The following is a 15,815-nucleotide window of genomic DNA, read 5'->3' as shown; positions in this document are numbered from 1 at the left end:
GAATGGCGATAATTAAAAAATCTGGAGACAACAGATGCTGGAGAGGATGTGGACAAATAGGAACACTTTTACACTGTTGGTGGGAGTGTAAATTAATTCAACCAGTGTGGAAGACAGTGGGGCGATTCCTCAATGACCTAAAAATAGAAATCCCATTTGACCCAGCAATCCCATTACTGGGTATATATCCAAAGGATTATAAATCATTCTACTATAAGGACACATGCACACGAATGTTCATTGCAGCACTGTTTACAATAGCAAAGACCTGGAACCAACCCAAATGCCCATCGACGGTAGAATGGATAGGGAAAATGTGGTACATATACAACATGGAATATTACGCAGCCATCAAAAACGAAGAGTTTGTGTCCTTTGTAGGGACATGGATGAACCTGGAAACCATCATTCTCAGCAAACTGACACAAGAGCAGAAAATCAAACACCACATGTTCTCACTCATAGGCGGGTGTTGATCAATGAGAACACATGGACACAGGGAGGGGAGCACTACACGCTGGGGTCTGTTGGGGGGAAATAGGGGAGGGACGGGGAGGCGGGGAGGTGGGAAGAGGTAGCATGGGGAGAAATGAAAGATACAGGTGAGGGGAAGGAAGGCAGCAAACCACACTGCCACGTGTGTACCTATGCAACAATCTTGCACATTCTTCACATGTACCCCCAAACCTAAAATGCAATAAAAAAAATAAAAAAATAAAAAAAAAAGTTCTTACTGTTCCATTTGATGACCTGTGCAACCTGAGTACCACTGCATTTCCATATCTGATTTTTATTCCTCCCTACCTAAATGATCTCAAATTATTACCTTCCTTTCTTCTTTTGATAGCTGTACTTACTAAGGAACACCCTTCTCCTATTATCATGGCATTCAGTCTTTGAATCTGGTTCTACATCACTTGAGAAAATATATGCCAATGTGTGGATTTCATTGGTACATGTCAGTCTTCTAAAGTGTCATTTACTGTTTATGTAGATTGTATACCCCTTTTCAAAACTCATTGTGATTTATTGCATGTGTAATACAATACATTTTGTATCCAATGCATGTAGATGACTGTACATAAACAATCGCTGGTAAATTATTCTCTCAAGGATAACTAAAGATGTTCTCATTTGTTCTAGTTTATTTGGCTTTGCAGAGATTGTAGAATAGAAGCTACCTGCCCTCAAAGGTCCAAACCAATAAATTCTCCATGAGACAGTTTTAGAACTGATAGAGTTCTTGTGAATTACTTACAAGTTAGGATACTGACTCTGATCTTAAGTCTAAGGCAACAAATAATTTTTAAAAATTCATGGCAGTATTTTTAATTGGTAGACACTTAGAAAAATCTAAAGTGCCAAAGTTGAGGAGGTCAGAATAGCTAAACATAACTCTCTTTGAATCCCAAATTCTACCCTCTTCAAGGACAAGGTAGAAATTAAGCAGTGACTTTAAATGGAAGAGAAAAAATCCCATAATACACTTGTTATTAAAGGCAAATTAAATTATATTAATATAATTATGTTTTAGTATATAATTATAATGTAATGTATATTATAGTGTAATATGTGCAATAAAGATTAGTATATATTAACATAATATATACACATAATTATAACTATACCAACAGACATAAATAAAATATAACACGAGACTATCCTAATTGTGTTTTACAGAAAATACATGCACCACTATCTTCAGCTTCTCAGCGCCTTCTGCCTTAATGGTCTGTCTGGTGGCGTTCAATAGTTGAGTGACAAATGCACACCCATTTGCATTTTGCTTCATAACATACTCTACGCTATTTTTCTGTTTTCTAACTTTACTGCTTTGTCCCATTTCTCGGTCCCTTTCATTAAAATATGAGCACCAGCTATAGCTAATTTCTCACTAAAATAACTTTAGTATGTGTGCTTTTAGTATCTTTATTATGCCAAAGTATATTTCACCTGATTTTAAGCACTCCACATTTTCCTTCCTGCTTTTGTTATTTTAAGCAATCACACATTTCTTTTTTACAAGGGCCATCCTGCTCTGAAGAACAGCTTATCCTTCCTTGTTCTAAAACATAACAAGCCAGGTTACTTCTTCATAGAGCATATTTGTTTCACTTTTTCTGAAACAGATCTTCATCATGGGCCTAGCACAATTCTGCTGTCCTTTTTCTTCAAGGTTCTATAAGGGTATGTAAGAAAGACCCTTCTCCTATATTCATATTCACGAGGAAAGCCATATTTCAATAATAACAAAAGAGTGTAAAATTGGGGGTGAAATGTGTGCACACAATTTACCTTTACTAACAAGAATATGTTAATGGTCAAAAAATTATAGCTTCAACATTCGTGAATTGTGTTCAACTCACAATTGAGGTTTTTGCCTTTTTTCTCCCCAGGACTCTATTTTAAAGATACAGAAAAATAAAACTAATGGAGCTTCACTTTTGTACTTTATAGGTGATAATCATGGAGAAAATATATTTCTATAAATTTTTTACAACATTAAACACACCAAAGACCTGAGAAGAAATATTTCTGAGTTTAGTTAGATAAGATATAACCAGGATATCGATTACTTTTTGATAAAAATAAAAAGCAACAGTGTATGTAAACTGAAACAACATTGTAGTCATATAACATAAAAGAAAGTGATTTTTTGGTTAAGTACTCTTAACAGTGACATTTTGTAATAGGGATAGTGAAAAATAGGTATTCTTGGGATTAAAAAAATCTTACACATTTAATATTTCTTTTAAGGAAGACTAGTGTTTTGTTATTTTAAAAAATACAGCCTGTGTGTTTAGTAGAAACAATGATCAAGTCAGGGGCAGGAGATCTGGGTTCTAATCTTGCTCCCTTACTGACTAGCAAGTGATAGAGAAAGCTGTCCATCTTCTAGAGTCTCAGCTTTCAAATATGCAAAATGACTGTTGTAGGCTGAATTGTGTTTCAGTCAAAATTCATATGTTGATGCACTAGGCATCAGTCCATGAGAATGTGACTATATTTGGAAACAGGATCTTCAAAGAAGTGACATGCTAAAATGAGGTCATTAGACACATTTAATCCAATGTGTCTGGTGATCTTATTACAAGAGGAAATTAGACCAGAGATACATACAAAGGGAAAATGATGTGTAGACAAAGGGTGAATACAGCCATCTGAATACAAGCAAAAGGAGACCTCAAAAGAAATCAAACCTGTTGTCATTTTAATTTCAGAATTGTGAGACTAAATTGCAATTGTGATATTAAATTGCCTATAGAATAGTGAGAAAATTAGTTTCTGTTGTTTGAGACAACTTGTCCGTGATATTTTTTTATGGCAGCCCAGCAGCCCAGTGAAAAAGGCATTAAAAGTTTTACAGTGATTAGATGTAGTTATGTGTGTGTGTAAAGCATATGGTACATGGTAATTGTTTAGTGTGGGCTAATTAATACTGTTTCTTCTGCTAGTAATTTTACCGGACACATCATTTATAATTCTTATCTTTACTTGATCTTGAACATACAGCAGTTCTTTGCTGTTGGGGAGAAAACAGGAATTCAATTCATATTACAATTCTCTAGCTTGGTTCAAGGGACCTGTGACTTCACACTTACAGATTTTGGAATGAGAGCAGCTTTGAGACTGTCATTTTCTAGTTAGGTCATTATCTGTACTTAATTTCCCTGTCTGTTTTGCATCTAAAAAATGTAGATAATAATTTTAATTGTTTATAGGAATAAATCCATATATGTAATATAATTAGTACTGGACATAAATTGCTGTTAAATAAACTGTAACTAGGATTTTTTTCAATATACTTTTTTACTCTCGTCCAACCATGCCTGAGGCCAGAACAGCTTCTGCAGCTTTTCCCTCTGTCTCTCCATGATACGATCTGTCATTTTGCCTCAGGAGCCCATCTATGTCTTTCATGATTTGATTCTTACTCCCACCCAAGGCTCATGCACTTGCTTCCCTACAGATGATGGTAGTCCCTGCCCAGGGAAATGATGACCATAGCTAAGATGTCATTTTCCAAAGTGCACTGGCCCCAACACTTGTTATTTAGGAGATTAAAATGATGAGGAAAGATGTTAAATGTTGTTTGTCTGTGTCATTACACTTTTAAGTATAGTGACACTAAAGCATTAAGAAAATAAACAAAAAAGATGTTTTAAAAACAGCATCTCAGAGGTCATAAAATGCTTATGTTCGTTTTGAGTATTCTGGGGTGGGGGTAGATGTGATGTAGGCTTTCCTTGATTTATTTGATAACACATTATTTTTTGGTCAATTACCTAGACATTTCTGTAGTCTAGATAATACAATTTGGGTAGTTCTTGCACAATGATGGTAGAACTTCTTAAAACCTCTCATTTAACTTCTTTCCCAATCTCTGTTCAGGACTCTTTTTCCTTCATTTGTATTGACTTTAAATAGATGTTTCCTTTTACTAAATAATCTATTGCCAAAAAATAATTCAGTCTACATACTGGCTTATGACTGTGGTATGTGTTTTCAGCATCACTTAAATAAACAAAAAATACATAACAAAAAAGCAGTGTATATATATTAAAAATTAAAATTTAAAAAAAATCAAAGAAGAAAAAGGAAAAATTTATCAGATTGGCAAACTGATTTATTTCAGAGGTTCTAGGGATAGGGTCACCTTCAAACACAGCTTTTGAAAACTATGAATCATACACCTTAATTACTCGACCTGGATTGTGGTGCGCCATTTTAATTTCTTTCTTCATGCTTTTCTGCAAGTTCCACAGTTTCTACACTGAATATAATTTACTTTGTTTATCAAAATAAATTAACATTTTGTTTGATTTGTTACAACTGCCCTAAAGGAAAAATATGAGGCTTTCATGGATCCTTTGTAAATCTCCTTATGAAAGTTCACTGATAATATAATCCCTATAATATTCTTTTCTCAGTATAATTTTTAGAATATACAGAAAAGCTTGACAAACATTAATTCACACACATGCACATGTTAATACTAATCAGGATAACATCAATTTTGAAATGACAAAGAAAATATTAAGAGGAATAGCCTTTGCTACTTAATGAGATTAAGTGGAAAAGAAATAAGTATATCCTACCTGATAAGCAGTGTATACTTTTGCCCGTCATCCACTCTAACAGTAGTATTAATGGTTTTCAATTTTGCCTCATCAGGACAGTAAAGGTGGTACTGTTGGGAGAAAAAGGTTTATCCTCAGTTTCTCAGCATGAAATTAATATTCTATTTTCAACATATTAATATTCAAATATTAATTAATATTAATATTTGTACTGGAATTTATAATTTATCAGCATATTTTACATCACTTTGGAGAGACATGAAGTTTGAAACTTAAAGACAAGTAGGTTTACAACTAGTAAGCTGTAAGGTTTACAACTAGTAAGTTCTAAAATTAATACACATAAACATGAGTATTATATAGATATAAATACACATGCATACATGTCTACACACACAAACACACACAAGTCTAGATTCTTTTTCAATATTCTGAGGAACATGGTTGAGAAAGGCAAGTGCCTCTACTAGCAGAAAGCAAGTATTACTGGAATTGTCCTTACATAATAGCAGGTAAGCTACTAACATGGTAGCAGTTGAGCAAGGCAAAGATTGGTTAATACAATTTAGAGGACAATATTAACGTCACAGAAAGGGAAACTTCAAGATTGTGAAGATTAATCATTCATTCCAAGCTTCTGAGATGTCAGGGTATCTAGGTTCATTTGTAGAATTACTGTTAATGGCAACTAAGATATGATCTAGAGAGGAAAACTCATGTTTGTAACAGGTATGATTGACCAAGCATGCCCCAAAATTCCATGGATGTGCTACGGTGGCTTATTAAGCTTCTTAGCAATCATGTGTCTACATGTATACTAATTATACTGTGTCTATTCTTTCCCAGAGAGGGGCTTTAATGTTTTTATGTTATCTAAAAGTGATCTATAACCCACATGTGTTAAGAAATTCACTTGCATAGTGTTTCATAACTTGTGCCCCTAGCTATATTTAAGTTGAAATACCCAAATCCCCTCACATGTAGTCCAAAGATAAAGATAATGCTATATATTTTAACTTTTTATGATATTTGGCCTTTGCAAAATACTCCTTTCCTTTATAAGATTATTTACTGTCAGGAGTCTTTAAGAACTCCAATAAGAAGCATGAGGAAGACTTATCAGAGACTTGTAGGATTGTGGGTGAAAACAATGAAATATCATACTACCAAGACTGATGGATAGCCACTACTTTCCCTGTCAAATGGGAAAAAATTAAGACGGCCAGGCATGGCGGCTCACACCTGTAATCCCAGTACTTTGGGAGGCTAAGGCTGGCAGATGACAAGGTCAGGAGTTCAAGACCAGCCTGACCAAAATGGTGAAATCCCGTTTCTACTAAAAATACAAATATTAGCTGGGCATGGTGGCATGCACCTGTTATCCCAGCTACTCAGGAGGCTGAAACAGGAGAATCACATGAACCTAGGAGGCAGAAGTTGCAGTGAGCCTAGACTGCACAACTGCACTGCAGCCTGGGGGACAGAGTGAGATTCAATCTCAAAAAGAAAATAAAAAATTAATTCACAATAGGTTAAATGTATTTTAGGAACTGCAAAACTAATGAGTGGAGGACTTCTGTCCAGATGGTTTAAAGGGAGCGTCTCTGGAGTGCAGCTCCCAGTAAGACAGAATAAGAGTGATTTCTGTGTCGCTGAACAAGGTACTGGGTTCTTTTCAAAGGGACTAGTTGAAAAGTGGGATTAACAGCCCCTAAAAAGGCAGTGAGAGCAGCCCAAAGAGGGCAAGCCAAGAAAAGGTAGGGCTCTGCCCTACCCAGGAAGTGCATCTGGCACAGAGGATTGGGGGCTTCACCCTTTGGTACTTCAATTCAGATACTGTGCTTCACTCTATGACTTCTGCAATCCATAGTCCAAGAAAACGCTGCCTGGCTGAGAACCACCCCGAGTCGCAGCCCTGGGTGACAGCCCTGGACAGCCTGGTGCCCGCAAATTGTCGGCACAGACCAGGGCAGAGACTTAAACTAACACCAAGAAGTCTTGCAGGTCTGAACTGCCTGTCCCACAGAAGGAAAGAGAGTTCAAAGTAGGGAGTTGGATGATACAGGCAGACAGGTCCCAGTCCCACAAGATCCAGCAAGTGGAAGCCCTATCGCATGAGAGTTTTGAAGTTGACACATGAGACTGAGCTCCATTCCAGACAAGCCAGCTCAGCAAAGGGAAAGACCTGCCATTGGGAAGGCAGGGATAATCTCAACAGTGTAAACAGAAACCAGGAGAAGAATAAACGGTAGCCTGGCTGAGACCAATGCAGCCCAGCAATGCCTTCATAGGCAGACAAGGGACAGACTGCCTTAAGCAGTACACTGAACCCTGTGTAAAAAAAAATAAAGCCTCATACAGGAGCAATAACCTCAACTTTAACAGAAAGGATGTCCACTCAGAGACCCCATCCAGTATCACCAAATTCGAAGATCAAAGATAGATAAATCCATGAAGATGGGAAGAAACCAGCGCAAAAAGTATAAAATTATCAAAGTCCAGAATGCCTCTCCTCCCCTGAGAACAAAACAGGACACAGACTGAATTTGACAGACAGACAGAAGTACAGAGCAGGCTACTGAAGGTGGGTAATAACAAACTTCTCTGAGCTAAAAGATCATGTTCTAACCCAATGCAAAAAAAACTAAGAACACTGAAAAAGGTTAGATGATAAGCTAACTAGAATAGCCAGCCTAGAGAAGAGTATAAACAACTTGATGAAGCTGAAAAACACAGCCCAAGAACTTTGCGAAGCATACAAAAGTTTCAATAGCTGAATTGATCAAGCAGAAGAAAGAATTAAAGATTGAAGATTAACTCAATGAAATATAAAGAGAAGGCAAGAAAAAAGAAAAAAAGAGTGAAAAGAAATGAACAAAGCCTCCAAGAAATATGAGATTATATGAAAAGACCTAATCTATGATTGACTGGTGTACCTGAAGAGTACACCAGTACTCATTCTCCCTGTCCTGAATCAAAGCTGAAAAATACTCTTCAGGATATTATCCAGGAGAACTTCCTGAATCTAGCAAAGTAGTTCAACATTCAAATACAGGAAATACAAAGAATACCACAAAGATAATCCTCCACAGGAGCAACCCCAAGGCAATATTTATCAGATTCACCAGGGTTGAAATGAAGGAAAAAATGCTAAGGGTAGTCAGAGAGAAAGGTTGGGTCACCCACAAAGGGAAGCTCATCAGACTCACAGAGGATCTGATGGCAGAAACCCTACAATCCAGAAGAGAGTGGGTGCCAATATTCAACATCCTTAAAGAAAAGAACTTTCAACCTAGAATTTCATTTCCAGCCAAAAGTAAGTTTCATAAGTGAAGGAGAAATAAAATAATTTATGGACAAGGTATTACTGAGAAATTTCGTCACCACCAGACCTGCCTTACAAGAGCTCCTGAAGGAAGTACTAAATTCGAAAAGGAACAACCAATACCAGGCAGTGCAAAAATGAATCAAATGGTAAAGACAAACAATGCAGTGAAGAAACTGCATTGACCAACGGGCAAAACAACCAGTAACAAAATGACAGGATCAAATTCACACATAAGAATATTAATGTTAAATGTAAACAGCCTAAATGCCCCAATCAAAAGATACAGACTGGCAAACTGAATAAAAAGTCAAGACCCCTCAGTGTGCTGTATCCAGGAAACCCATCTCACATTCAAAGACACACACAGATTCAAAGTAAAGAGATGGAAGAAGATCTACCAAGCAAATGGAGAGCCAAAAAAAGGAATTGCAATCCTAGTCTCTGATAAAATGGATTTTAAACCCACAAAGATTAAAAGAGACAAAGAGGGGCATTCCATAATGGTAAAAGGATCAATATATCAAGAATAACTAACTATCCTAAATATATATGCATCCAATACAGGAACACTCAGATACATCAAGCAAGTTCTTAAAAACATATAAAGAGACTTAGACTCCAGCACAATAATAGTGGGAGACTTCATAACACCCCATTGTTAATATTAGACAGATCAATGAGATAGAAAATCAACAAGGACATCCAGGACTTGAATGCAGATCTGGAACAAGGGAACCTAATAGACATTTACAGAACTCTCCCTTCCAAAGCCACAGAATACACATTCTACTCAGCACCATATCACACTTGCTCTACAACTGACCACATAATTGGAAGTAAATCACTCCTCAGCAAATGCAAAAGAATGGAAATCATAACAAATAGTCTCTCAGACTACTGTGCAATGAAACTAGAACTCAAGATTAAGAAACTAACTCACAACTGCACAACCTCATTCATGGAAACTGAACAACTGGCTCCTGAATGTCGACTGGATAAACAATGAAATGAAGGCAGAAGTAAAGATTTTCTTCAAAACCAATGAGAACGAGGACATAACATACCAGAATCTCTGGGACACATTCAAAGCAATGTCTAGAGGGAAATTTATAGCAATAACTGCTCACATGAGAGACAAGGAAAGATCTAAAATAGACACCCTATCATCAAAATTGAAAGAGCTAGAAGAGCAAGATCAAAAAAATTCAAAAGCTAGCAGAAGACAAGAAATAACTAAGATCAGAGTAGAACTGAAGGAGATAGAGACACAAAAAACCCTTCAAAAAATCAATAAATCCAGAAGCTGTATTTTAAAAAGATCAACAAAATAAACACACTGCTAGCCAGATTAATAAAAAAGAAAAGAGAGAAGAATCAAATAGATGCAATAAAAAATGATAAAGGGGATATCACCACCGATTCCACAGAAATGCAAACTACCATCAGAGATTACTACAAACGACCCTATGCACATACACCAGTAAACCTGGAAGAAATGGATAAATTCCTGGCACCCTCCCAAGCATAAAACAGGAAGAAGTTGAAACCCTGAGTAGACCAATACTAAGGCTGAAGTTGAGGCAGCAATTAATAGCCTACTAACCAATAAAAGTCCAGGTACAGATGAGGTCACAGCTGAATTCTACCAGACATACAAAGAGGAGCTAGTATCATTCCTTCTGAAACTATTCCAAACAATACAAAAAGAAAGAATCCTCCCTAACTCATTTTAGGAGACCAAAGCCATTCTGATATCAAAAACAGGCAGAGACTAAACAAAAAAAGAAAACTTCAGGCCAATATCCATGATGAACACTGATCCAAAAATCTTCAGTAAAACACTGGCAAACAGATTGCAACAGCACACCAAAAAGCTTATCCATCACAATCAAATAGGATTCATCCTGGACATGCAAGGCTGGTTTACATATGCAGGTCTATAAGTGTAATCCATCACATAAATAGAACCACAGAGAAAAACCACATGATTATCTCAATAGATGCAGAAAAGGCCTTCGACAAAGTTCAACAGCCCTTTATGCTAAATTCTCTCAATAAACTAGGTATTGATCACAAAATAATAAAAGTATCACAAAATAATAAAAGGCATTTATGACAAACCCAAAGCCAATATCATACTGAATGGGCAAAAACTGGAACCATTCCCAATACCTGGCACTAGATAAGGATGTCCTCTGTCTCACCACTCCTATTCAGTATAGTACTGGAAGTTCCAGCCAGAGCAATCAGACAAGAAAAAGAAATAAAAGGTATTCAATTAGGAAAAACAGAAGCCAAATTGTCTCTATTTGCAGATGACATGATTGTACACTTAGAAGACCCCATTGTCCCAGTACAAAATCTCCTTAAACTGATAAGCAACTTCAGCAAAGCCTCAGAATACAAAATCTATGTGCAGAAATCACAAGCATTCCTATACACCAACAACAGACAAACAGAGAGCCAAATCAAAAGCAAACTCCCATTCACAATTGCTACAAAGAGAATAAAATACCTAGAAATACAACTAACAAAGGATGTAAAGGACTTTGTCAAGGAGACCTACAAAGCACTGCTCAAGGAAATAAGAGAGGACACAAACAGAAAACACTCCATGCTCATTGTTAGGAAGAATCAATATTGTGAATGTGGCCATAAAACCCAAAGTAATTTATAGATTCAATGCTGTCCCCATCAAACTACCAATGACCTTCTTAACAGAACTGGGAAAAAACACTTTAAATTTCACATGGAACCAAAAGACAGCCCACATAGCCAAGACAATCCTAAGCAAAAAGAACAAAGTTGGAGGCATCAGGCTGCATGGCTTCAAACTATACTACAAGGCTACAGTAATCAAAACAGCATGGTATTGGTACCAAAACAGAGATACAGACCAATGGAACAGAACAGAGGCCTCAGAAGTAATACCACACATCTACCACCATCTGTTCTTTGACAAACCTGACAAAAACAAACAATGGGGAAAAGTATCCCCTGTTTAATAAATGGTGTTGGGAAAAATGGGTAGCAATGTGCAGAAAGGAGAAACTGGACCCCTTCCTGACACCTTACACTAAAATTTACTACAGATGGATTAAAGATTTAAATATAAAATTCCTAAAACCATAAAATTCCTATAAGAAAACCTAGGCAAAACCATTCAGGACATAGGCGTAGGCAAGGACTTCATGACTAAAACACCAAAAGCATTGGTAACAAAAGCCAAAATAGACAAATGGGATCTAATGAAACTCCAGAGCTTCTGTACAGCAAACAAAACAATCATTAGAGCGAAATGGCAACCAAGAGAATGGGAAAAAATTTTTGCAGTCTAGCCATTTGACAAAGTGTTAATATCTAGAATCTACAAAGAACCAAAACAGATTTACAGGAAACAAACAAACCAACCCATCCAAAAGTGGGCAAATGATATGAACAGACACTTTTCAAAAGAAGACATATATGAAGCCAACAAACATATGAAAAAATGCTCATCATCACTGGTCATTAGAGAAATGCAAATCAAAACCACATTGAGATACCATCTCATGCCAGTTAGAATGGTGATCATTAAAAAATCTGGAGACAACAGAGGCTGGAGAGAATGTGGAGAAATAGGAACACTTTTACACTGTTGATGGGAGTGTAAATTAGTGCAACCATTGTGGAAGACCTTGTGGCAATTTCTCAAGGATCTAGAAATAGAAATTCCATTTGACTCAGCAATCCCATTACTGAGTATATACCCAAAGGACTACAAATTGTTCTAACATAAAGACCCATGCACACATATGTTCATCGCTGCACTGTTTACAATAGCAAAGACCTGGAACCAACCCAAATGCCCATCAATGATAAACTGGACAAAGAAAATGTGGCACATGTACACCATGGAATACTACACAGCCATAAAAAAGGATGAATTTATGTCCTTTGCTGGGACATGGATGAATGTGGAAAGCATCATTCTCAGCAAACTGACAGAAGAACAGAAAATCAAATGCCGCATGTTCTCACTCATAGGTGGGCGTTGAACAATGAGAACATGTGGACAAAGGAAGGGAAGTATCACACACTGGGGTCTGTTAGGGGGTACTAGGAGAGGGACAGCGGGCAGTGGTGAGGGTGTGGAGGGGTAATGTGGGTTGAAATGCCAGGTATAGGTGATTGGGGGATGGAGGCAGCAAATCACGTTGCCATGTATGTACCTATGCAACAATCCTGCATTATCTGCATATGTACCCCAGAACCTAAAGTACAATAATAATAATAATAATAATAATAATAATAATAAATGAGTGAAGAGAAGTATCTTTCCCTTTGGTTTTATGTAAAACAAAGGATATGTACTTACATGTCTATAATGATTACTATTATTTGCTGAATTGTAATACTTTGTCAATCTCCATTTAAAAAAAATTTAAGATCATTTACTCTACAGCTAGATGATCAGAGCTTAAATCCAGCTCTGTTACTTAGGAGTTTTGAGACTTTACATGTGCCGTGTGATGAAATCTACTAATGGAGTAATAACAATTTTTGTCTGATTTAAATTAGTAAATGAAAAAAATATTGTGAAGTAAATATTATGAATGGTCAAATAAGTCAATCAAAGTAGAACACAGAATTATACCTGGGACATAATCATATATGAAGGCTAGTTTTTTTTGTTTTTTTTGTTTTTTTTTTTTGGGTCCAATTCCCAGGCTTGAGTGCCATAGTGCTAGCTCTGCTCACTGAAACCTCCTCCTCCCAGGTTCAAGCAATTCCTCTGCCTCAACCTCCAGAGCAGCAGGCATTACAGGCACACACCACCACACCTGGCTAATTTTTTATTTTTAGAGACATGGTTTCACCATGTTGGCCAGGCCGGTCTCGAACTCCTGATTTCAAGTGATCTGCCCCCACAGCCTTCCCAGGTGTGGGGATTACCGGCCTGAGCCTATACGCCTAGCCCAAGGCTAGCTATTTTTGCTCTGCATCCCACAAAGATTCTGTAAAAAAATGAAGCTCTCATTGTTTGACTATATTACATATGCCCTTCTAAATCTCTTAAGGATGGCAAATCAGGAATTTTCACTGTTGCGTAACTCCAAATAGCAGTGTTCTTTCTACTACACATCATTGCTTCCTTGGAATAATTTAGAAGAAATCTCAGCATTATTCTATCATCATGATTTAAAAATCTCTCTTGTTCTGCTGTGATTTGTGAGCATATGCTTCAATTTCCTCATCTATTTTAAAAGTATAATTATACATGGAAAGTATTTGCATTATAATTTACACAAAGGTATATTTATATTTGCACTGTTAAAGTAATCATAACTTAAGACCTATTCAAATTCCAGAAATGCAGAATTGTTTATAAAATGTTTTTTATTTTAGGAAATCTGGGTTTTTAGAAAAGTTTAATTTAACACACTTAATTTTTAAAAATATTACTTTGGATCATTTGCATACTAAGAAGATAAGTAGATACGTCCATCATTGAGATTCAAGTACGATTTACTCCACTAAGTATTCATAACTGTGTCACAAATCACTGTGCCTCTCTGGATGAAGGCCAATCACTTTTTCTCAGTTTCTACCTCTGAATAATGGGGATAATAATAGGATGGTACCTACATCATATAGTTTTGTTTGTTAGTTTTGCCTTAGAATGATAATGCTTATGTTGACACTTGTAAAGTGCTTTTAAAAATTTGTGATGTAATTATTTTATAAACACTAGCTATTGTTTTATCCATAATATACAGCAGCTAGTTGTAACAGAAAAAATTAAGTTAATAAAATTGCCTCTTAAATACTTCATATATGTTCTATTTTGATAGTCCTGTATATGACAGAAAATTAATAAGCCTTATTAATGCCTAAAAATAATTTTCTAATATATTTGAACAAGTTAAGGAGACTGAGTTAGACACTCAGTTGCAGTTAAATTAACAGATAAAACAAATGTACTAAGAAGAGACATTCTGTGACCGATGGTCAATATTACATGTGCTTGATAACTTTTTACATTAAGTTTCTACATTTTTGCTGGTTCTTATAAGGCTAATAGAGGTTTTTGGCCTAAATTGAGAAAAATACTATAGCACAGGGATCAGCAAACATTTTCCTAAAGGGTCAGATTGATGGTTGATGATTCATTACAGTATTTTATTTATTTTTTCTTCTGGTTTCACCTGTTCTTGTTATTTTAAAACATTTGAAAGCAGTGTGTGGCATACAAAGTGGGTCTTGTTTGCCACTGAATTTTTAGATCCTAGAATAGTGACTGATGGTAGATATTTGTTCAGGGAATGAGTAAACAAATACCTGAATGAATAAATGCATTTCTGCATATAATTCTCTACTATGTTTGGTTGGCATTTATTTATGATATCATAAACTGTGTTAAATGCTGTATATTTATTTTATTACTTAAGAAACATGAGCATTTAAAGAAAATCAAAGTAAGGGAATTTGCCTATTTAAATAAAAAGGTATAACTCATCCTTTCATGGAAATTTACAACATGTACACCTCAATCACATCATAAAAGAAATGGTAGACCAAATACAGTTATTATGTTTCATATATTAGAATTATATGAGTTAATTAACTTATTGTGCTGAGTTAAAAACCTTTCTGCAACAATGATTGGGACGACTTCCCTAAACCAAGTATTCAGAGCAGGAAGGAATATGAATCAATTTGTCAAGGTGGAATGATGTTGAAAAAACTTGGCTTCAAATCAAAGTTGGCTTCAAAATGTTATTAGCTGCATAATCTTGGACGTTTGAAAGAAGCTTATTATAATGCTCACCAATTGCAAAGTACACAGTGTCATCCTTTCTGATATCATAGTCCCTTTGCATTCTTAACAATTATTGAGAACTCCAAAGAGTTTTTTTTTTAATTGGGTGTGTCTGAAGCTGGAAACCATCATTCTCAGCAAACTGACACAAGAACAGAAAACAAAATACCACATGCTCTCACTTATAAGTGAGTGTTGAACAATGAGAACACGTGGACACAGGGAGGGAACCATACACACTGGGGTCTGTTGTGGGGTGTGGGGCTTGGGGAGGGATAGCAGTAGGTAGAGGGATTAGGAAGGGATAACATTAGGAGAAATACCTAATGTAGATGACGGGGTGATAGATGTAGCAAACCACCATGGCATGCTGTGTACCTATGTAACAATCCTGCACCATCTGCACATGTACCCAAGAACTTAAAGCATAATAAAATGAAGTAAAATAAAAGAATATTTACAATGCTAAAAATTACAACAGACATTTTGAAAATACAAAAATACATAATAAAATGATACATTAGCGATTAGAGCAAGGACTTTATTGCATGTCATGTAGCCTCTGGAAAACTCTACTATACACTTATGAAAGTAAACATGAAAA

General features: G+C 36.1%; 1 protein-coding gene across 1 annotated transcript in view; it reads right to left on the bottom strand.

Annotated features, from left to right (window-relative positions):
- Nucleotides 1-15,815, bottom strand: part of LOC141579921 (protein eyes shut homolog) — a 535,064-nt gene that overhangs the window by 332,757 nt on the left and 186,492 nt on the right. The window contains exon 5 of the mRNA XM_039467768.2: nt 5,100-5,191. Coding sequence (XP_039323702.2) covers nt 5,100-5,191 — 92 coding nt within the window. The remainder of the gene's footprint in view (nt 1-5,099; nt 5,192-15,815) is intronic.

The sequence above is a fragment of the Saimiri boliviensis genome, chromosome 4 (genome assembly GCF_048565385.1).
Source record: "Saimiri boliviensis isolate mSaiBol1 chromosome 4, mSaiBol1.pri, whole genome shotgun sequence".
NCBI lineage: Eukaryota > Metazoa > Chordata > Mammalia > Primates > Cebidae > Saimiri > Saimiri boliviensis.
Note: the sequence above shows the minus strand (reverse complement) of the source record. Positions and strands in the feature narration are given on the sequence as shown.